Source organism: Eschscholzia californica, unplaced genomic scaffold (assembly GCF_041429995.1).
Source record: "Eschscholzia californica isolate CP2 unplaced genomic scaffold, dmEscCali1.0.p SCAF_6, whole genome shotgun sequence".
Taxonomy (NCBI): Eukaryota; Viridiplantae; Streptophyta; class Magnoliopsida; order Ranunculales; family Papaveraceae; genus Eschscholzia; species Eschscholzia californica.
Genome location: NW_028238483.1, coordinates 41,315,007 through 41,338,908, shown reverse-complemented (window position 1 = coordinate 41,338,908; position 23,902 = coordinate 41,315,007). Strand labels below are relative to the sequence as shown.

General features: G+C 35.1%; 3 protein-coding genes, 1 long non-coding RNA gene and 1 pseudogene across 4 annotated transcripts; 2 read left to right on the top strand and 3 right to left on the bottom strand.

Moving 5' to 3' along the window:
- The first annotated feature begins 1,873 nt into the window (after positions 1-1,873).
- On the top strand, positions 1,874-3,775 carry LOC147534988 (protein DETOXIFICATION 52 pseudogene; annotated as a pseudogene).
- Positions 3,776-3,966: 191 nt separating this feature from the next.
- LOC147534987 (uncharacterized) lies at positions 3,967-6,230 on the bottom strand. The gene is made up of 2 exons (XR_015227700.1): positions 5,983-6,230; positions 3,967-4,418 (listed from the first exon to the last, which is right to left on the bottom strand). It is a non-coding gene; the product is annotated as an uncharacterized LOC147534987 (long non-coding RNA).
- A 5,934-nt stretch (positions 6,231-12,164) lies between these two features.
- On the top strand, positions 12,165-16,067 carry LOC147534986 (uncharacterized protein At5g49945-like). The gene is made up of 3 exons (XM_086648468.1): positions 12,165-13,641; positions 14,964-15,167; positions 15,426-16,067. Exons 1-3 carry the CDS (start codon positions 12,616-12,618, stop codon positions 15,654-15,656), a joined length of 1,461 nt encoding a protein of 486 aa, XP_086504594.1. The 5' UTR covers positions 12,165-12,615; the 3' UTR covers positions 15,657-16,067.
- Positions 16,068-16,278: 211 nt separating this feature from the next.
- Positions 16,279-16,990, bottom strand: LOC147534985 (Cytochrome C assembly protein). The gene is given in 3 exon segments (XM_086650160.1): positions 16,279-16,382; positions 16,385-16,514; positions 16,877-16,990. Coding segments are annotated over 3 exon segments (348 nt in total).
- Positions 16,991-18,016: 1,026 nt separating this feature from the next.
- LOC147534984 (COBRA-like protein 6) lies at positions 18,017-21,603 on the bottom strand. The gene is made up of 6 exons (XM_086650462.1): positions 21,058-21,603; positions 20,877-20,956; positions 19,407-19,929; positions 19,132-19,285; positions 18,520-18,791; positions 18,017-18,419 (listed from the first exon to the last, which is right to left on the bottom strand). Exons 1-6 carry the CDS (start codon positions 21,152-21,154, stop codon positions 18,211-18,213), a joined length of 1,335 nt encoding a protein of 444 aa, XP_086506588.1. The 5' UTR covers positions 21,155-21,603; the 3' UTR covers positions 18,017-18,210.
- Between the last annotated feature and the right edge of the window lie 2,299 nt (positions 21,604-23,902).

The following is a 23,902-nucleotide window of genomic DNA, read 5'->3' as shown; positions in this document are numbered from 1 at the left end:
GCATTGTCGCACATGCAAACGCAGTTTGCAATATCGCAAATGCAAATACATGTTTGCAGAACAGATTGTTTCAAACACGTTTGCAGAAAAACGTAAAAGAAAAAAAACGTTATTTTTTTCTGGGTTTTTTTTTTTGAAAAGAAGTATTGAAAGTGGATCTTGTTAGAAAAATAATGAAAAATCATTTTTGAATATATAAATTTTATAGAAATCCGACATCTCAAACAAAAGTTATATCGATTTAAAATTTAAATAAAAATAAAAGAATTTAGTTACACAAAATGACAAAAAATGGTATTTTAGTATTTGCACACTTTTTTACCTGAATAATAATTTTCAAATGTTGTATGTTTTTTCACTTAATAGGTTTCCTCCCCGTCCTACGGACAGGAAAGATCCCTCTTGGCTAACGCCTTCGAGGAGAAGAAAAATAAATTTAAATTACAACATAAATCAGATATAATTGTAGGGGAGAGAGATAACGGTGTGTTTGAAGAGGAGAGAGATAACGGTGTGTTTGAAGAGGAGAGAGATAATGGTGTGTTTGAAGAGGAGAGAGGGAGAACCATATTTATAGAGAGAAATATATGAGTCAAAATTTTGAACTGACTTAGAAGTATAACCGAATCACTAAAATTAAGGAGAAAGTGGATGTGCAATCGTGAGTGGGAAGATACATATAGTTATTTTAGGGAGATTGTAACCGAATATTAAAAAATAATTAATTGTTTACACCAATACCCTTGTGTTTCAAGTTAAATTACACTAAGAGGATTTTATATCAGTCGTTCGATCTAATCAAAAGTAAATCTCTAAAATAAAATGGATGGTCAGACTTATCCCCTGACTAACCGACTGAGTTGTTTTAATATAATAGATTTTCTATATTATTTTGACCTATATAGAAATTACCCCATCTCCTAATCATTTATCGAGAATTTTTTGTCTCTTTGAAGTATTCCTCACGTTACAACTTATAAATGAGACCACAACTATCTACAACTTAAGAGGCTTACTAATAATACACAAATTTCTGTAAAGAAAAATCTATTTTTTTTAATCTTGAAGTCAATTACAGGTAGAGAATTAAGGTTTACATTCATAATTTGGAGTCAATTAGTGTAAAAAAGTTAGATAAGTTTATAGTCGTATCTACATGCACAATGTATGTTTTATCTTTGTTTTTATAGAGTTGATTAATTTGAATGAGAGTCTTGAGACTTCACTTAAAACCCTCAAGCAATAAAAAGTTCTTCGATCAACTTGTCTTTGAAGAATTTGTTGAACAAATTTTGGGCATTTCTATTTTAGGGTCAAGAAAGTACCCACATTATGGGTTCTTTGGAATGGAAATTGGTTCCAACTTTGAACCAATACCGTGTACTTGCTCCAAAAAACTTAAAGTCAAATGAACAAGTGTCCAAAATTAAATTAAATTTAGGAGTTTAATGAGAATCAAAATCGTTATCAATGGACTTGCTGGCGAAAAACTGTTTTATCTCTCTCAATATCTAGATTACCATGCAGGTGAAAAACTGTTTTATCCCAGAGGACATCAACCACACAATATTCCAAACTAATGACATTTTTTTCAGTCACGTTGGGAGAGAAAAAGTTATTTCTCTCTCCTAACACACATAGAAGTGCAACAGACTTATTGTCTTTTTCTCCATGTGGCATGCACTGTTCTGTCTAGACTTTTTGAGAAATTTTAATCTTCATTTCTATCTTCTAATCTTTATTTCTATCTTTCAAAGTCAAAGTCCGCTAAAAAATTCTTATATATAAGTAACTCATTTTCATAACTTCTGCCAAATCCATCAAACCTTCTTTCTCTCTCTAATTACAATTCTGTTTTCGGGTGTTGTCGAACATGGGTTACCAATCCCCTGTTTCTGATCAATCTTACCTAATTTCCATTAAAGATTCAAAACCCAACATTTTTACCCAATTGATTCCAAAAGATGAAACAAAATCAAATAAAACCCATCTTTCTTTAGTCATTAATGAATGGAAATCGATAGCAAATATAGCACTGCCAATGATTCTTACTGGACTTTTACTTCACTCTAGATCAATGGTTTCAATGTTGTTCCTTGGGTATCTTGGTGAACTTTCTTTAGCTGGTGGTGCTCTTGCTATTGGGTTTGCTAATATCACTGGATACTCTATTCTTTCGGGTTTAGCCATGGGAATGGAACCAATTTGTGGTCAAGCTTTTGGTGCTAAAAAACTTACTCTTGTTGGTCTTTCTCTTCAAAAAACAGTTTTAATGCTTCTCTCTGTTTCAATTCCAATTGGGTTTCTCTGGTTAAATATGAAAAAAACTTTGATCTTTTTTGGTCAAGATGAAGATATTTCAAATGAAGCTCAAAAATACATTTTTTATTCTCTTCCTGATCTTTTCCTTCAATCTTTACTTCATCCATTAAGAATTTATCTTCGATCTCAATCCATAACTCTTCCATTAACTTATTGTGCAACTCTATCAATAATTCTTCACATACCCATTAACTATTTTCTTGTGACTTATCTAAATTTGGGAATTCAAGGAGTTGCGTTAAGTGGGGTTTGGACTAATTTCAATCTAGTTGGATCTTTGATCATCTACGTTTACGTATCTCGGAATTACGAGAAAACTTGGGGTGGGTTATCTTCAGATTGCTTAAAATATTGGAAATCACTTCTAAATTTAGCAATCCCAAGTTGCATTTCAGTTTGTTTAGAACGGTGGTGGTATGAAATCATGATTTTATTACATGGGTTATTGATTAATCCAAGAGCGACCGTTGCTGCTCTAATATACATTTTCCCATCTTCATTAAGTTTCGCATTATCCCCAAGAGTTGGAAATGAATTGGGCGCAAATCAACCAAAAAAAGCAAGAATTGCAGCCATTATCAAATTAATATCAACTTTAATTGAAATTCGGCGAACTGGCGAGTCGATTTCGCAGGCAACAGCGGTGGGCACTTCGAAAAACTTATCGAAAGTACCCGAAATTCGTCAAGTTATTGCCGACGAAGTAGTTGTTAAAATTATGATAAACATTTTAGATTCGGGTTTGTTATTAGGATCGAAAGAATATGCAGCGGAGTGTTTGAAAAATCTTACTTTTGCTAATGAAAGTCTTAGAAGAGTTATTATATCAGAAGGAGGAATACAAAGTCTTTTAAGTTACCTGGATGGTCCGTTACCAAACGAATCGGCCATGGAAGCTCTAAAAAATTTAGCTAGTTTAGTTTCGATCGAAACTTTACTTTCTTTCGGGTTTCTTCCTCGGTTAGTTCACGTCCTTAGAGATGGTTCTCTAAGTGCTCAACAAGCAGCTGCATCAACAATTTGCGAAGTTTGTAGTTCATTAGAAATGAAAAAGTTATTGGGTGAATATGGGTGTATTTCCTTGCTTGTGAAAATGTTAGAATCCAGATCGAATGGAGCAAGAGAAGTTGCTTCGCAAGCTCTAGCAAATTTGATAACTCTCTCACGAAATTGCAGAGAAGTGAAGAAGGATGAAAAAAGCGTCCCGAATCTAATTAAATTACTTGTAGATCCTCAAAATACATCGAAAAAGCATGTCGTTGCCTGTCTTTGGTATTTATCTTCAAGCCAAAAATGCAAGAAGTTGATGATATCTTATGGAGCCATTGGATATTTGAAGAAGCTGTCGGAAATGGAGATCTTAGGAGCAAAGAAGTTGGTTGAGAGTTTAGAAAGAGGAAAGTTCAAAAGTTTGTTTAGAGCAGCTTTGTTTCGTGGGAATGACTGGGCATAAGAAGAAGTTATTATTTATGTCTGAATCTGAATTTGCTGAGTCTGAATTTGCTGAACTGAATTTGCTGAATCTGAATTTGCTGAATAGTTTTACAAGTTAGCATGTTTGTTTTTCGATCTCAAATATTAGGTCTGAAAATGAATCTTTTACATTTATACCCTTATGAGTAAAATGATCAATTCCTAACACAAACTAGAAACTCAAATTCTTTTCCCAAAAAGTTATACTAATAAAGTTTCTTTCTTTTAAGACCTATCTTACGCTTGTTACAACACGAACTACCACAAAAAAAAAAATTGAACCCTAAAACATCCCAAAGAGACTCCCACTACGATTTGATAAAAAAATATTCTCAACTCATTCATATTCTCCATTATTCATATTCTGTCACAGTAGAGGAGCCAATTCAAACAACAAAACACTCACTACCTGAATACTACTAATTTTACTACCTGAATACTACTAATTTCTGTGATACTCCTAGCCACAAGAATTTGAGTATAATTTTTTGTTTATATAGAAAAATTACTGAGGAGCCAATTCAGTGAAGACATCAAACTCTCTGTGTAGTCGATGACTGAAATCGTAGTCTGGACTTCTGGTACCATGCCTTCCCGGCTGACCTTCTTGCCGTAAGCTCCTCCTACAAATTGAATAACAAGATATACTCATTTAGCAAAAACATAATTGACAAACAAAAGCATATCTAAGCTACATGGACTAGCTGCTTAATTCAAATTTGATAAGTGGAAAACAACGATGCAGCACGTAGACAATACTATTAAAACATGTTTTATCTACCGTCATTTTCCTAAGAGGAAAGGAAGTAGTACTAGTAGTAGTGGTACTAGTTCTTCATCAGTAGAGTTCTCTTCTATATCATGTTTCATTTACTCAAATTCGACGCGAAACACATTCAAAATGAAACCAAGCACCCAATGATATCTAGTTATAGTATATAAACAGATGAAACATGCAACTTTAAAATCACTTAGAATCCATGCAACTTTTAGTATGGATCAAGTTCCAACAAAGTATCCTTTAGGAGCTTGAAGCACCCTAGCTTATAATACCAAATTAATCCATAAACCTTCTATTCAGGATCACAATCATATTCATAATAATAATAAACGAAGATCTTCATTTATCGTAAGTGGGTATGCGACACCGACAGAGTATCATAAGAGAAATGCCACCGTTACGTCATATAGCATTCCAAGACCCGTACCAGTAGAACCTTACCGACAACTTCGGTTAGGATCAAAATTGAAGTACTGCGCTATTTTGTTCTTCAGGATTTTGAATTCAAAGAGTTCAGCGAAGTCTTGAAGTACTATCCGCATGGTAATATTGAACGATTGGGAAAAGTTGATCCCAACAAACTCATGCAAGTTACAACTATGGACAGATATGTTAGATACCATGTGCAAGGTTTTGAGAAGAGCTTTGCTGTGAAGTTCCCTGCTTGTCCCATTGCAGCAAAAAAGCACATTGATTCGAGTACAACAATTCTAGATGTTCAAGGCGTGGTATGTTGTCTGTCTTAATTTCCTAATGCCCAATCTGTTCGGACCTAGGACCATACATGATATTGTTGACATATCTCTCATGACGCGAACACATACAAAATGAAAACCAAGCAGCAACAACATCTAGTTAAAGAAATGTAAACAGATGAAACATGCAGCTTTGAATTGACAATACTATTAAAGAAGCACCTAGCCCGCGATAACATGATTGAATTGTGCAATGTCAACTAATTGAGCTAAACTATAAGCCCTTTTGGTAGAACCATGAGCAAAGAGCAATATATGAATATAGGTTTTAAACTCAAAACTATATTAGCATCCGCATATAAATAGTATGCTAAAAAAACAGAACCTATGGAGAACTTCAAAATTTTATAGAAGAACCAAACCCCATTTCAAATAACAGATCAAACATTTTTATTACAAAACTACTAAATTGACAATAGCCATCAAACAAGTATTTATCTTCTTTGTGGCATTTAATCAAACAACAAGTATGCAGTTTCAGTCCATATCAAACACACAGCATTAACAGCATAAAAGGGACGAAATCATCTCAAAATTTCAAGAGTTTTCAGCTAATGGGTTGATAAAGACTACAAACGTAAACAAGGAAGAAAAGATTGATTTTCAGAACTTATAGCAGAAATTTGAACTTTCTAAAGAGAGAAAATTAACTGAACAATATAGCAAATGATTGAAGAAAGCCCAACTTATAAAGAGAAAGCGAACAACAACTAGAACTCCGGTAGTCCGGTGTCTCGACAGGAACCCTAGGGTTTCGAGTGAAGAAGCCGAGAAGAGAAGAAACCCTCTCTCCATTTTGGTCATGATTTCTATTTTTTAGGAGGGTTAAATTTGTCATTTTTCTCATTTCAGATGGTGCCCACAATTTTCAAACTTGTTTTGAAGTCTGAAAATATGGGGACTTAGTAGGACTTCTCAGACATCATTTCAGATCTGAAAATTTGAAAAAACAAACAGCACCTTACTCAACTTCTTTTCTCGGAAGAAGTTGGATTTTTGTTTTGATTGTTATACAAAAGATCGAAAGAACTTAATTTTTAGGTGTAGGTGTTTCTTCTTGGTCGGGGTCTTTTTTTGGAACTTTTTTGGTGTAAAGAAAGAAGAAGAAGAAGAAGAAAAAAAAATTGATAAATCAATTTCCTTTTTTGTTTTTCTGTATAATTTTGCTTTATTTATTGTTGGAAGGATATTGATAGTGAGTTGGGTTGGTTGGAATCTGAAGTAACACAAACTTGGTGAGAAAAATTGTAAGTGGGAAAAGTGAATTTGGACATAAAACTAGTACTTTTTGTTAGAGATCCACTCCACTCGGTTTATCCGAGTGGATTAGGAAGAATATTGAAGCAATAGGAATCCATATAGGATTAGGATTATTATCATTATCGGATTCCTAATACAACTCATGTAATATAGTATCTTATATACTTAAAACTCTTACTATGAATCCTATATATATGGATCAAACTCAATGTTGTAATCATCAAGTTGTAAAGTAATAACAAGGTTTTTTACCTAAGCTCTCTCTCTCCCTCTCACTCGATCATCACTATCATCACTTGCCTTCATCCGAGTTGCCTTTGCAACAGTCACTCGATCTTCAACCGAGACGATCATCAAATCGTTCTCGGCTTCACCGAGAATCCCACAGTGCACTCTCGGTTATACCCGAGAGTTACACTGCTCCAGCTCGGCTATACCCGAGAGGAACTTCAAGGTTCACTCGGTCTCTCCGAAGAGTTATCTCTCTCGGCTTCTACACATCCATCTTCCTCGAGCTTCATCGAGTTGTTTACTTCAAGGTTTGAACCCTTTCACACTTTTCACTATTTGGAGCAGTTGTTTTTATGAGATAAGTTGATTGGATTCTAATGGAAAACAAACGGGTAATAGTTTGCTAACAGAGCCGGCTGTGTTGACTCTCTGTTTGGGAGAACAAGAAAAGAAGCAAACATTTTTTCGTTAATTTATTGTTTATTATAGCATATATATTTGGTTGAATTAATGATCTTAACAAATGATTTTGCATCTTTTTCTTCTATCTTGTTTTTGAAGTAGAGAAGAAGGTTTGGTTTTAGTATGAGATCTGAAGGATTGGTTGATTGAACGGACCAGAATAATCCTCGTGGCAGATGATAAAACAACCATTCCATATTCAAATATTCTATTTTTATTAACAGTAAGATAGGAACTTTCAGTGAGAAATGTACATATTTCGGCTCAACTAAAATAACCCTTGAATTCATCGTTGATGGTTGATCGACTACGCGTTTCTTTGTCTAAACCGTTCAAAGATGACTTCCTTCGTGGTCTACTACTAGTACTTCTCTGCAACATTATATTTGCTTAGTCTTACACTTTATTTACATTAATACGCATGTCTTCTACCAAATATGGTAACCAAAAGATGCCCAAAAGGCTATGCAGAATTACTTCATCTACCACTAGAACAAAAGGTTGTGGAAATTTGGAAGAAGTAATCTCAGATAATGAGTTTGAGATTGATTTTACATGGTTATGTCAATCATTTAAAACTAAACGAAAACTAGAAAAAAAAAAAACAACTTAAATACAAATGAAGAAAGGAAGATCATGGACGAAACAACATAGTCACACCATTTTGGGTATCTTGTTCATTTACTGATGCAGGGGCACCCGGCATGGAGACTAATTCCATGACCGGACCCGGTCATGGTCCAATTGGCCAAAGAGAGAAGACTTAGAAAGTTCTTATTTTAGTATATTTATTAATTAATTTGGTTTAGGAATTATGCTATTTTAATATTTCCAATAATTGGAAAGGTCCAGAGTTAGTCCAGTTATTTAGGCAAGTTGCAGTATTTAATTATTTAGGAATTCTTATTCAAGTCTATCTAGGAAAGTCCAAAACCCTATAAAAGGGATATCTAGTTTGTCTATTAGACTCAGATTTGAGAGAAAAACCCCATTGAAGTTTTAATAAAGTTTATTATTTAGAGTTATTTGATCTTTAATTTCATTGTTCTTAGTTAGTTATTTTATATCTTTAATTCCGCTGCGTTTCTACATCAAGTGGTATCTAGAGCCATAATTTTTTCTTAATCACTCTTATCATCATGGTTAATACTACTACCACTACACCAACTAAGGAGAAATCACCAACTTTCTCTTCTGAATGGGACAACATCAAAGAAGGGTTATCTGCAGGAAGAAAATTAGAAGAAGGGTTCAATGAGTACAAGAAGGAAACAACAGAAAAATTCAACAATATCGATAAACGGTTCGATCAACTCAATGAATCAATCACCATCATCTCCAAGCAACTTGAAGGTATGTGTAAAAACCAATCTCCACCTCCTACCACTATCACACATCACACTCCCACACAACTATCGGGCACCACCACCACCACACGTGTTCCCTCTCTAGATTTCCCACCCGAGCCGACAACACCACTATTTGGTCACACCATTAGCCACCCCCCACCAATTATCACACCACCGTTCATCAACCCCTATTCCCCAAACTCGACTTTTCCAACAACCCCATACCCCCATTATACACACACGTCAACCCCACCATCATTCTCTTTCACCGAACCAACAACAACTCAAAACCGACCACCACCCGAGAGCCACTTCTCGGCCGACCATCACCTCCAACCCAACCACCAAATCATCAACCGAAACATAACCGGCCAAACCCAACCGATTACACCTTTAAGCACAATCACGACCTATCAAGACACACGTAACCCATACCCATATACCCGATTCCCTCCTTTCACTACCAACCAAACCGAAACCAACCCAATTTACCAACAACATAACAACCACCCAAATCCCCATTCCGAGATACGAACAACCACATCGGTTATGGACCCGGTTCTACAACCTTCACTTCACCGCCGCCCACTAGAAACCGAGTTTCCCATCCACCATGACCAACCCGACACCACCACACACCTTCGTAACCGAGACCAATCCCTTTCCCTCAACCGAAACCGAGAACATAACCTAACCCATTCCCAGTCCCAAACCCGCGACTCTACTCCTCCTTCAAACCGTCCTACAAACACACCTCAACGACATCCTTTGGTAGGCCATTACACTCAAACCGATCGTGAGAATTACACTCCTATTTCCGACACCGAACGTTCAAACACTAATTCTTCATACCGTATTCGAATGGAAGTGCCTTCATATGATGGTTCGATTAATATTGAAGACTTCTTGGATTATGTGTCTAGACTTGAGATTTTTTTTGATGTTATGCAAGTTGAAGGCCCTGAACAGGTACGTTGTGTAACTGGTTATTTATCTAAAACTGCTCTTACTTGGTGGAAACAGGAATCTGAGAATCGACGTTTATTACACCTCCCTCCTATTTCTTCATGGTTAGAATTGAAACCATTAATGTTCTCCCGTTTCCTCCCTCCGGATTATGAGAACCAACTATGTGTTGATTATTTACGTTGTCGCCAAGGAAGACGTTCCGTTGAGGAATATGCTTCGGAATTCCAACGACTTATTACTAGACTCAATCTCCCAGATTCTGAGTCAATGAAAGTAGAAAAATTCAAGGATGGACTTCGTAATGATATTAAAGATTTGGTTAATTTGAGAGCTTTTAATTCGGTTTCTGAATGTATTAGTGTAGCTCGGTCTTTTGAATCTGATTCCCGTTCAATTTTCCGAGGGCATAGTACAAGAAATCAAACTGTCAGAACTCTACCAGATGACTTAGATCAATCAAAGCAGGCGGAAGACGGTACTAAATCACTACCAGAAAATCCATATAAAAAGCCTCCACCAGTTAAGTGTTATCGTTGTTTTGAAACAGGCCACTATTCTAATGCTTGCCCCTCTCGCGGTAAGGCTACTTTGGTAGAAAAGAAAGCTGATTCGGATACAGATGAGGATCAATTTGAACGAGTTGACACTAGTCCCGACAATGGTGATAGGGTTATGTTATTAACTCGACGAGTTCTTTTCACACCTTTCAAGAGGAATTTATCTCAACGAAAGAATTTGTTCGTTACACGGGGAACAGTACTGAATAAAGTTTGTACTATTTTGATTGACAATGGTTGTGTAGAGAATTTAATTTCTACTAAACTAGTCAATTTCTTGGGTATTCCTACGGTGATTAAATCTTCACCATACAAAACTGCTTGGATTCAGTCCGGTACTACTACAAAAGTTGATCATATGTGTACCATTAATCTTTCTATTGGTTCTTCTTATGTGTCTGCAGTTAATTGTGATGTTACAGATATGGATTTATGCCACATCATCTTAGGACGTCCATGGCAATCTGATGTTGATGCCACTTACCGTGGTCGTTTGAATGTTTATGAATTTCCATGGAAGAAGAAGATTGTGACATTATTACCAATTGAAGATGGATCGGAGGAACTACATTCTCTTCACAAACGGTTCGGGACGAACCTCTTGGGGGAAGAGGATGCTGATGCAGGGGCACCCGGCATGGAGACTAATTCCATGACCGGACCCGGTCATGGTCCAATTGGCCAAAGAGAGAAGACTTAGAAAGTTCTTATTTTAGTATATTTATTAATTAATTTGGTTTAGGAATTATGCTATTTTAATATTTCCAATAATTGGAAAGGTCCAGAGTTAGTCCAGTTATTTAGGCAAGTTGCAGTATTTAATTATTTAGGAATTCTTATTCAAGTCTATCTAGGAAAGTCCAAAACCCTATAAAAGGGATATCTAGTTTGTCTATCATGAATACATGTTGCGGTATTCGGATCTTATTGGTCTTTTCAAACTTTAGATCTTGCAGGCTTTGCCGGTTTGATGATGTAATCTGGTAGAATTAATAAAACAGGCATAATGGTCCAAATGTAATAAACCCTCCCGTATGAAGCTATTAATGTTGGGAAAAACGGGCACTTAGGCGCAGGGGAAACAAGAGTTTTTCCCTTTGTGTTAGTTATGAGGATAATATAGAAGAATATGTGGGAGCAATAAACAAAGAACTGAAACTAAATAAGACAACGATTTTTAACGTGGAAAACCTCCTCAATGTGAGAAGTAAAACCACGGGACTCGTAGTCCAACCAAATCAACTATGATAGCAAAGTAGTTACAGACTACGTCCAACCGAGACTCCAATTCCAATAGGAATCTATCTCAAACACGAAGAAACACAGAGAAACCCTCACAAGAAAGAACAAAACAGCCCAGAAATTTGCAGTCCAAAACAACCCTATATTAACTACGATTCCGGCGATCAATCGACGATCCCTCCGTACAAATACTAGATGAATATGTCAAGAACAGTTCTGCCAAATTTCAGCTCAATCGGAGAAGATCTCACCGTCGGGTTTTCCGAACAACGAAGACTGTGCGTGCTGAAAATACTCGGCCACCGCTCTTCTCGGCAAACCTCATTCTCCCTTCTCTCTTGTACGTTTCTAATTGTGTTCTCCCCTTTGGTGTTTCACACACACATCTAAATTAGGTTAAGGTAGTATTTATAAACTCCCCCTCAATCCTAATTCCACCGTCATAAGTAACTGACCCAAAGAAACTCGACTCGGGTCCGGGTTTGGTTTCCTAATCAAAACCCAACTAGGTTTCCCCACTAGGAGGAAAACCCAACAATTAACTCGACTCGGGTCCGGATTTTGGTTTCCTAATCCGACAAATTGCTCGTATTGCATCCTTGGTCGAAGGACATCTCCTTCAGAATGTCAGTCGGCTAGTTAGAGAGCAAGAGACCAATTGAGTCTGATGAATTGTCAACAACAATTGAGTCTGAAACATTTTAGTATTTTTGTCTAGTCAAATGGCCTATGTGATTGATGATTGATATTAATACCAATAATGAAAGGTTTTCTAGGTTAGGGTTAATAACTTTTGAACTAACCATAAAATCGAGAAGGCATACGATTGCTAAGTCCACCAATGACATGAAAACACAAATAGGATCAAATGACATATCATAAGGGGCAGAAGATAAGGTAAATGATCAAACAATTATTCGTCTATCCTTAAAAAAAAAAAAAAAAACAATTATTCGTCTAGTTTCCAAGGACAAGAACAATAGATCAAATCTCACTGTTTTACAACTAAAAGGAAACCTTGTTTTGGTTCCAATCTTTTCCGGGATAGTTGCACACCTGCATCCAAACCCACCAAAACCTCAAATCATAACGAAGGACACTCATGTCATTTTAACAATTAATACGGAAAACCAAACTTCCAATCTCTGTCAAACCCACGGTTCTCTCTCTCTCTCTAAATTTCCTCTTTTCTCTCTCTAAGCGAGAGCTGAGCCATGGCGAAGAAGAAGACCCTCTGGTACTTCCTCGCTTTACTCTTTCTTCTCTCTGTTGTTACCCATGAACTTTCTCGATTCTCTGCTTCTGCGGCTGAATTTGAAGGATTCGGAGATGAAGGTGATGATGAAGAAGAAGAATCATCCGAATCCGATCTACTTACCAATCTTCGACCACCTTCTCCTCTTCCAACCCTAACTCAATCTCAAACCAAAACAGATCATGAAAAACCCATCGAAGAACAACCCACGGTGAATTCTCCATCTTCTGATCCGTCTACTACGAAACCCTCATCATCTGCTTCTTTTGATTACTGGGATGAAGATGAATTCGAAGGTATTCCAGTTCAAGAATCTGAAGCAAACCCTAATTCCGAAAATGAAAATGGAAATGGAAATGTTCCTCCTTTAGATCCTGAATCCAATTCAAACCCGGATACCACACCATCTCAACCCCTTTCTCCTCGTTCATTCATCGTTGAGATCATCTGTGTAAGTTTTCTCATTATGTTCATTGCTAATTACTTCACTGGAAAAAAAGCAAATGAAAATATTGCTTTAGCTTGGGCTTCTAAATTTGCTACTAAAGATTCAATTTTTGATAAGAATTTTAGTCTTTTGGGTACTGGAGATGGTAAAGATACGCCATTGTTGTTAAAAGAAGGGCAAAATGTGTTCAAATTTTATGCTAGTGGGAGGAGATTTTGTCAAGGATTATTAGCTACTATGGAACTTAAAAGTAGACAGGATTTGATATCTAGTGTTTACAATTTAATTGTTCCTTGTAAAGATGAGATCACATTTGAAGTTTATATGAATGATGATGCAATGGATCATGTAATTTTTGGTCTTGCAAAAAAGAAAGCTGCTAAATTGATGCATAAAGAAGTTCCTGATCTTCAAAAATATGCTAATTTGGTTACATCTCCTCCAACGAATCGAAAATGGGTTGCTGAGGATTTGACTGTCATCACTGAATCAAAGGAGGTTGCTGGAGATTTGATCTCAGATGCAGTTCTTGATCAGGTATAACTATCTATTTATTGCTAACACGATACGATTATAGATGTAGTTCTTATTCCTAGAGTTTAGTTTATTATCATTAAAAGTCAATGCCAATTTGAGTTTTTTATCGTTTGTGTATTAGAATTTGCATTACCAGTAGGAGTTGAAGGGCATGATAAAGATACATTTTTAGAGATCAGTACAAATAAAAAATAAATAAATGATGGGCTATGTGTCTATGTGCATTATGACTTGAGATTCACCAGGAGAAGAAATAATGATTAGGAAACGACTGATTACTAGTAAAGTTTCGAGAAGTTGGTTAATATTTCTCGTAGTCATTAATTTAGTGAAACAAAAAAGATAAAACAAGAGAGAATTGGTGAGTTCAAGGCCAATCAAGGGAGGTTGTCTGTATCTGACATTCAAATGGAGAACTAAGAGTAGATCGTGAAAACGAAAGATGATATGCACAAAGCTACTCATTGTCTTGTCTCTGCTTCTTTATTCTGTGTAAGAGAAAAAGATAGATATCGGAGAGAGTTGGCGAGTTCAAGGCTCGTTGTCTATCTTTGATCTTCATCCGTAGAACTAAGAGTAGTTCATTTAATAAAGGATGATAAGGCCAAAGCTACTCCTCGTCTTGTCTCTGCTTCCTTTATTCGGCGTCCTCTTGTTAGTTAGCTTATTAGCAGCACGGTGCTCCCCTACGATTAACTTGTGCATTTGTCCTTGAGATTCTGTCTGTTTACTTGTTTTTTAATCGTTCCGACATTATAAACATTGGATGAGAGGTATTTATTGTTTCCGATTTCTAATTATTTTTGTTAGTGAGCTCCCGCCTTAGAAAGTTTTATAGGCTTATCTGAGCACCTTACTTCTTACTTTTTTTCTCAAACTCTTATACCTTTTACTAAAAAGACATGGGTTCGAGAAAACGAGCATAAGAATTGATGATAAAGGCAATTAGGGAAGATCCATTTTAGTGTGGAAATAATCTTATTGAAATTATAAGAGCAAACATTTAAACCTCATTTCTTGCACTACAAAATGTTCTAAAATTTCAAGGCTTCAAAATGCTCCTTTTATCTAACGACTTCTGCAGTTTCCTAGTAAACTTTTATGTTCGGTACTTGGGTTAGCTCTTGTCCTTATAGGCGTTCAATTTGATCTAAAGCAATATTTCTTGTCAATTTCTACCCTAGGATTTTGATGGTTTTATATTGAGAAGTAGGGGTTTTTAGAGCAGCTTCCGTTTCTTTATTCTGTATTTTCATTGCTCTGGGTAGGATGCTTGATTTGGTCTTTGAATTTCAGATCCTGACTAGATATTGTTTTGATAGGTTTTTGGTGATAAAGCATTTGAAAAGTTCGGGAAGGGGTTCATCTCTATGTATTTCTCTGATCAACACTCAGTGTCACACAAAAGAATGTTGATATTCAAGTTTGCTCTCCCAGACGCCAATAACATGGCTGATATGACAAGATTGGTGGCTCTCGTACCTTACTATATTGATTTTATTGGGCGCTACAAACTCAGTTCACAGGTTCGTTAATTTATCATTTTTCGTTTGAAGTGGTTAAGAAATTGCGAAAAATCCTAGTGGAGTGATAGTCTTACTCCCAACGGTGACTCCATGAGACTCATCAACCCATTCCGGTATCTGATTTGGCCCGCCCCAAGAAAATTTCTGAGCCTCATATGAAGATAAGAACTGTAATTTGGCACGGCAAAATTTGCATCTTACACATTATTAGCTCAAGATCGATTATTATAATTTCACTTTCGATTTGTGTATCTGTAGGCACGATCTAAAACAGAAGCAGCTAGATCGAAGGCTGCTCAGGAGCTATATAAAGAATTTCAACTTGCAAGGCAAGAAGCTTTACAACAGAAGAAAGCAGAGAAGAAGAAAATGATGGAGGAACTGGAAGCTACTCTAGGCGCTGAGGCTATCCGAAAGAGAGAAGCAAAAGACCGAGCTAAGCAGATGAAGAAGGTGATGCCAAAAGTGAAGATGTCACGTGCTCACTAGGTAGCTCTTCCGGTCGATGTTAGTTCTCGACAACTCTCATCTTAGGCCATTTTCTTCCAAATCTTAACCATCCAACCTAGTAAGTACTCCATTTTAAGACAGCATTTTATTAGTTAGGCAACTGAAATGCTGAGCAATACTTTAGACATTGGAGCTCTATTTGAACTCTTGTTAGTCAACATGGGAGAAGCCGTTTAGAGAGAGAAATAGTATTGGTGAGGAGAGGAACCTGTTTCTTTTTAAGCTTCACATTTCATGGCAGTGTTTTGTTTTTCTGTCACCTTCTCTCTTGACTTGAAACTGTAGAATCTGTGTTTGTTATGCTTAGTTATTTTCACCTCGTATTTCTTTGCGGATCACAATGTGAAAAAATTTAAATTCATCAGAACAATTATAAAATCATTTGGTGCAGAGTATGTTTTTATTTATTTATAGGTGAAGTGTTTGTACAATTTATTCACGACTGTCTTCAGACAGACCGAAGACACTCTACTGAGCTAGCTTAGATGCCGCGAGTCAAGAAGTCGTTCTGATTCTTTTAGAATGTTCAGATTTTCTACCTTCATATAGTGCATTCAAGGAATTCAGCTACTCATAAGGAAAGACACATTGGGTCATTTGCTCATTTCCTCGTATGTCTCCTTACTCTGCATTTAGTTACGGAGCGATGCCTGCAGCTTATCTTAATCTGAGAGAAAAGAATCATAGATATGGCGGTCATTAGAGGAAGAACCGCCATAAAAAGATACCATCTGTAGGAAAACTATGAACGAGTGTTAGCAATGCAGTCTGATGTAGATTGTTGCGGAAGCGTAAAAGTAATGCAATCCACCATTTTAACAATGATAAAATACGTAAATAAACTGATAAAATACGTAAATAAACCGATAAAGTAAAGAACAAAACGATAAACTTGATTAACAATAAACTTGATTCATAATATTCTGAATAACAAGGACAGACCTGACTTCCTTTTATAGGAACTTAGGAACTTCTAGATAAACTTAAATTAGGATTCCTAAATATCAAAGATACTCAAACATAAAAACTTCTAAACCTAGACTTAGTAGGAAATACTAAAACATGGAAACTCCTAAACTCTAACCCTAATGGGCTCGGCCATGAGGCCCTCTAACTAGTTCGGCCGTGAGGCCCATCTTGATGGTCTCCATCACAGTCCGTATTAAAGAGGTTTTTGAGACATAGCTTGGAAGAATTACGATATTAAGAGCGAGGTCCAATTTCAACAAAAAAAAAAAAGAGAGCGAAGTCCAAGAATTCAGAAGGGGTAGAATTACTGAATGAATACGAGTTGTGGTGAATACTCGAGGCATGCCCTTAAGTTATCAATATCTTGAATACGAGTTGTGGTGAATAGTAGGGTAATGCTATCCTTAACAAAAAAGGGTAATGCTGTTTTTTTCCCGAAGTTTCAATCATTTGTTTATATGTCCCAATGAAGGAGTTACAGATAAAAATCATAAAAGGAAAAAATATGATGTATACTTTTTTGATGAAGGACCAATTAGACCAGAGGTTGCTTTTTTCTTAGGAGAGGTCATGAATCAAACAACATACACCATCACATAGTAGGGCTACATCTGAGTTGTGTTTGTCCTGAGGGGTGTTTTCTGTCTCTCGGAGGATGTGTAGAATGTGTACGTGCCAGTTTAACTCTGAAATGACGGATTCTGTCATCTTAGGGGTGTAAAATGAATTTTACCAATTTATTAGGGATAACTTCGGACTATAATGACATCCAAGGGTAAGGTTAACTAAATTCCAAAGAAAAAAAAAAAGACAGTTGTGACACTCTACACCGGACATATCCCGGCCAGAAGGAGTATATGTCTAGCCATGATTTGTCTGAACATGATCCAGATAGAGCAACTTTTCAAGAAAAAAGTAAAGTAAAAACGAGGCTTATTCCGGAATGGAGTTCCGCTTCTAAATTTTCTCACTTTTGTCATTTTAACAACTGATTATGCTTTTGCTTTTAAATTATAAATTAGAACTAAACATATTTAGGAGTTTATAGGAGTAAAAAGACGTGTCATTGTCTTTTTAGGTTAGAGTCTTTGTACAAACTATAAAATCTTGAAAAAATGATTTACAAGTACAAGTCTCATTCATGCAAAACTGCACAGTTCTACACAATTTTAAACATGTAGCTACAAAACAGGAAATTAACAGACATTTTTAAGTCTTAAACAAATGACTTAGGAAATGGTGACCATATTTTCCCTTGTGTACTGGTTAATTTCCGAGAAACTCGGACTTCATAATTATATAAACGTCTCATCAATCTATGATATGTTACAAAAATAAAAATAAATAAATAAAGACGTACTAGATCCATATAGTAAAGCAAATTGTTTGCAAATTAAACTAATACGCAAAATATACTACCAGTATATTCAATAAAAGAATGCTAATCCAACACCAAAAAAAACCTTTGATCTTAAACAACTAGAATTACTAAGTAATCTCTATATTGCAAAGTTAACTTAAACCCTAATAAATCTAAGAGAGAGAAAGAGGAGAGGAAGGGAGACTAAGTAGGAAGGGTAGGGTATTGATCTGGTGGAGGCATAACACAAGCATCGCCATTAAACGAAATCTTTCTTGGAAAAGCCCATCCTCCTTCAAATGTGAACATTGATTCTTTCTTAAATAATATCTCTGTTTGAACATTTCCACTATCCCCTGATTGCATCAACATATCATTGAAATATGGTTTCCCCCAAAACATAAATGTATCATCTGCACATAAAAATAAAATATTAGATGTATTTTCCACTCTTCTTATTCTTACACTCGAGTAACACCTATTTATTTATGTTATAAAGTTTGGGTCACTTACTTTTTTTATATACGTCTACGAGCTTGTATTCAAAGCTGAAAACTTGTGTTAAAGTTCGAAAGGCTGGATGTTGCGCCACTAAGCTCCACTTTGTATAATTCTTAGCGAAATTATGGTTGTTTATTGTGACCTTAACCCTCCAATATTCCTTATAATTTGTTTTCACATGCCAATGAATTTTGATGGGGCACATATGTTGTGAACATAAAATTTTAGGAGGTAAAACTTCATCTTCATTGTTTTTCTTCATAAGAGGGGGAGAATCACCCGACCTGTAAAAAAAAATGCGATGGAACGATGATAAAATTTAGACTGTAGATACATTAGAATATTAAGACAATGTATTGAATATTCTAACAAGGATTATGATCATGGTTAACAATTGAAACTACTGATTAAGATTAATTTGGTCATTTTGATTATAAACCATAATTCAGAAAAGACCGTACTCACAACACTTATACATATTTTTAAATGACATTATTGTGTCTTAATTTTGTCTCTTTAGTTATAAAAACCCTATCTATTTTTACTTCCAACCTTAACTCATACTGTGTTAAAGATCCTACAAATTTATATAGATGGAGAGAAAGAGAGAGATAGTCTACTTACTTGATGCATTTAGTTCCTGGTGCACCTTGACAGGCACAACTGCAAGCAGGACAATTGACAATATTTTCACTATAGAAAGCAGACATGGACACACAACATGTAGGTGATAATGTTGCTTGATATTGTGAGTATGTGCATACTATATCCCACGTTCCTTCACACACAAAACCCCAAATTTATATTCAATAAATAATAAAAAAAGGCTTGTATTATAATGAAAGAAATAATACAAGAAAGTCGAAAAAAAAAAATTAAAGAACGGAAAGAATACGTACTGAGAGCTTGTGTATGTCGACGGCCACGATCTTCGGTGAACCTACTAGGGGAAACCCTAGTAGCATTATCACATGTATAACCAGGTAAACCAATACTGAAACTCTGAGGTATAGGTATAATCAAATGTGAAACATTAAACTTATAACCACTATTGTTATTATGAATATGACCAGTTTTTTCATTTTCATCATCAAATTTAGCTACAAATCTTCCAACATTCATTTGAAAAGAAGCACCATATTTAGTAGGATCTTGATTCTTTGTTGTTAAATAACCACCTTTACAACAATTTGATACTTTTTTATCTGGTGCTGCCCCTTCTAAAAGATCAATAATAACTGGTTTTTTAAGGCATGAGTGTGGTAATTCATCTGATCTTATATCCGAACAATCGCCTTGTTCTGTTGCTTCTGCTCCTATCATGTTCCATATTACTTCTTCTCCTTCCCATGTCCAACTTAATCTCCATCCTGGTCTCTCTACATGTCTATATATTTGGTTATTTGTTATGGTTATCAATGCCTATAAAAAAAACATATCCATGTTAGTAATAATAAATTTGTTTATGGGTAACGATCGTTGATAACGGAGCTTCTGTTACATCAATGTTGTGTTTGATTGACATTTATACGTAAAGATGATGTTTCTGAAATTTATAATTTCGAGTGCTCCGTAAAAATAAATTTGTAAGAAAAAATTTCAATCGTACAAGTTATTTCTTTTCGAACCCCTTTCTATTTCCTTACTTCTCGATGAAGCACGAAGTAAAAGTTATCAATGTAAAAGAAAAAAAAAATGAATGCAACCCAATTTATGTTTAATTCTGAAGGGGGCCAAATCAAGTGGAAATCTAAAATTGATAGCTTATTTATGCATACGTAGGAGATCGGACGAAATCAGACTACCCGCCTTAATCTCAATTACGTTTCTTTCCCTTTTTTCAAGTAGAGAAACACTTTCGATACTTGGATGTATATATAAATTTCTTATGAACTAATACCCCGACACCACTACTTCCATACTTTTCAAAGAAAAACATCTAAACATTATTTTTAACAAACGATATAAATTTCTTTGTCGATAATTCTTAACTGGAGTGGTTACTGAGTTGATTTCTACTGTTTACGTGTCAGATTACAGACACGGGTTTGAACCCTTAGACAATGGTTGGTGACCATAAAGAAAAAAATATTCTTTGTTAGGGTTTTTAATCTTTAGTTTATGCCTAATCAAAGCGTCAAAACCCCTTTCTCTTCTATAACGCTCCCGTTTTAATTTAGAACAAATCAAACACCCCCCTTAACTCAAGTAGGTCCCACGACACATTCTGCCTGAAAAATGGACAATGAATCGCCAAATCTTCTCTTCTCTCTCTCTCTAGAAATCTAGAGAGAGAAAATGAGATTAATTAAGCTCCCCATGTAAAAAAAAAAACACCTTAATCGAAGAAGAAGAAGAAGAAAACTTACATCGTAAGTATCGGCATGCCATTTTATAACATCCCATTTGATTGTTATATTCCCTTTTGGATCCATCCCATCATATCCTTCTGATTTTCATCATCCAATTCAATTATATAAGATTATTACCCTTGAAATTTCTCACAGGAAAAAAAACAGAATTGAACAGAGAGAGAAAGAGAGATTTTACCTGCTATAAAGATTGAACCTTGAAGATGAATAAGAAAGAAGGAAACAAGAATTGAACTATAAAAATTAGTACTTCTGGATTTTCTGATTGTATCCATATTAGATTTAATCAGATAATAGATCTAATGATAATGGGTAGGAATAAAAATAAACAAATGTTAATAAAATTTGTGATTTTGAGGTCTGGGTATTTGAAATATTGGATTAATGGAGTGAAGATTATATGGAAAAATAGAACAATGGGTGATCTTTAGGTTTACTGAAAAAGAACAGAGTATGAGATTTCAGAGTTAAGGGTTATATAGAGATTAGAGAGAATAATGAAAATGGAAGACAGAAAGGACTAAAGAGGGTATGTGAGTGTGTATGAATGAGATTTCTTCTTTGTAAAACACTCACACTTTCTCTCTCTCTCTCTCTCTCTCTCTCTCTCTCTCTCTAGGTTAAGAAAGAGACTGAAAACAGATACAGTCAATATAATCTCATTGAATGCCAATATGAATATGGGAGAGTTATTAGAGTTTTACTATAATTAGACGGTTTGTTTGCTTTGGTTTTACACTTAATTGCTCTTTAAGTTTTTTCTTTTAAGTTTAGCTTTAGTCCTATTAATTATTTATCGTTTCAAATTTAGTGTTAATTTTAAAGTACATTTAGCTTTAGTCCTCATTTTGAATTCGTGATACAAGAATTGAACTCATGGAATAGCGTCTTTTGTTTTTTTTTTTTTTTTTTGTTAAGGAAATAGCGTGTTTTGTTATTATGCATACCTTAGTAGAAATTAGCTTTCGAAGAAAAATTATACCTCATTTAATGTATTGAATGAAAACAATTGGAATTTTTCCGGTATCGTCTCGTCGTCTTGGGTGTTTTTTGGTATAGGTTGTAAAAATCGTCTCGTCTCTTGGCAAGTCTGACTCTTTCTGCACGTTTTTATGAGTGTTCTGTGATGTTGTTTCAAACTAAATAATTTCGTGTGTTTTGAGTTTAGTTATATGTTATTTTCTGTTTGGTTTCGAGGAGAGAAAGATTTGAACTCAAGAAGATAAGTCAGGGAGAAAGATTTGACTCAAAGTGATGAAACTCTAAAGAAGAGGGAGGGTCAAACTCGCATTTCGCGAAAGATACGTACCAAGTGACAATCTGGTAATGAACTGAGGGGGCTCTTAGGAATTATCATTAGAATAATTACAAAATAATATTCTTACAGGTTAGGAAGTTTGAATGAAAAATATGTCAAATTGGAACCAGTCTATTTGGAGTAACGAGTATGATGGGTCCAATTGGCACATTTCCCGTTAAGAGTGGTGATCCAATACATCTAGAATTATGCACCATTATAAAAGGTAGTATTTAGTAATACGTTTAGACAATGACTCTTATTCGATGAGATGACACTCCCTCTAAACTATAGATTCAAAAGTGGGCGCCTCTATAGGCGCCTCCCCGAATTGCTATAGGGGCCTCCTACAGCTGTTTGACCAGCAGAAGAGTATCACATACATTGTTTAGTTATGTATCAAGAAAACGTTTTCTCTGTTTAATTTTGAAAACAATTCAATATTGAAGGACAAGATTGTGTGAACGGACTTCTTATCATTTGGGCTCAATATGTCGATCCTTCACTTGTGATTTCAAGGTTTTTAGATGGTTAAACGATTGGTGCGGTTAGTTGTAGTTGCTCTTTAATATGTTGTAAAAATGTGATATTTGAACAACTCTCAAAATGACAGTAGATGTAGAAATAGTCGTGGTTATTATAGTTACAGCGGTCAATTATCATTAAAGATCTTCTTTCCGATGTTGTTTTATTTGAGCAATTACTCAATGGTTCTAACATTTTTATTCAAACCAAATGACAAAACAAGTTCTTTAAATAACTGGCCAACCATAATAGGCTTTTAGTGATACAACAACTATATTATCCTCATAGGTGCTTTAAATCATTAGTTCCCATTCACTTAACATAATTTATGTAAAAGAATAAAGAATCTATTAGTACGATGCTTTGACAACACAAAGTAGAAAAACTATTGATTGACAAAATTAGACCATTAAGAAAATTAATTTTATTTGGTAAAAAGTAATTTACGAATCAAAAGTCAATATGTTAGCTTTTATATTTTATATATTTTTTTTGAGTAAAACCAGAATTTTCACGGTGGTAAGCCCTTGGTAGTGGTGGTAAAGGTATAGTTGTGATGTGCTAAATTGCTAATGTTGTGTCATGGTTGAAGTACTAGATTGACAAGTAATCTGGTAATGCTGGTACTGGAGGTGCCAGAGATAATAATGGTGGTGTGCATGTATAATGGTGCTATTGGTTTAGGTGAATATTAGCAAGAGACAAATTATTTTAAATCTATTTTAAAATAATCAACTTGATAGAATCTGGGGAATCACTCAAATCTCTACATATTTATTATGTCTAGATTAAATTTACATAATAGTCCACGTAAGTTTGTAGCAACATTGTAACTCGAGTCACTAAATTGGAACTATTGAACTTTGAGATCAGCCTTCAATTCATAAATCATAGCATTTTCTCAAAAAGATATTACGAATCTAGCATTTCTAAATTACTATAAAATAAAATGGTTAATTACTTTCTCAATCAGGTCACCATTTTAACTCTCAAAAATTGATTTCCATCGTCCACATTATGTCATAATTTTCTTCACAATTATCTTTATATAATCAATCCACTTTTATGGCTTTGGAATCACTCCCATGGCAAAGACATACAGTATATCACTTTTTTTCTTTTTTTTTGTTGAGAACAAAGATATGTATCACTTACTACAATGATCTTCCTCCTTTGATTTAATTTACATTTATACATATGA

Excerpts from the sequence above, each read along its gene's own strand:
- LOC147534986 (XM_086648468.1), top strand. The coding sequence starts at position 12,616 with ATGGCGAAGAAGAAGACCCTCTGGTACTTCCTCGCTTTACTCTTTCTT. Across the intron at positions 13,642-14,963 it reads CAGATGCAGTTCTTGATCAG|GTTTTTGGTGATAAAGCATT; the intron begins GTATAACTATCT and ends TTGTTTTGATAG. Across the intron at positions 15,168-15,425 it reads GCTACAAACTCAGTTCACAG|GCACGATCTAAAACAGAAGC; the intron begins GTTCGTTAATTT and ends GTGTATCTGTAG.
- LOC147534984 (XM_086650462.1), bottom strand. The coding sequence starts at position 21,154 with ATGGATACAATCAGAAAATCCAGAAGTACTAATTTTTATAGTTCAATT. Across the intron at positions 20,957-21,057 it reads AGGTTCAATCTTTATAGCAG|AAGGATATGATGGGATGGAT; the intron begins GTAAAATCTCTC and ends GATGAAAATCAG. Across the intron at positions 18,420-18,519 it reads CGTAGACGTATATAAAAAAA|ATGATACATTTATGTTTTGG; the intron begins GTAAGTGACCCA and ends TTTTATGTGCAG.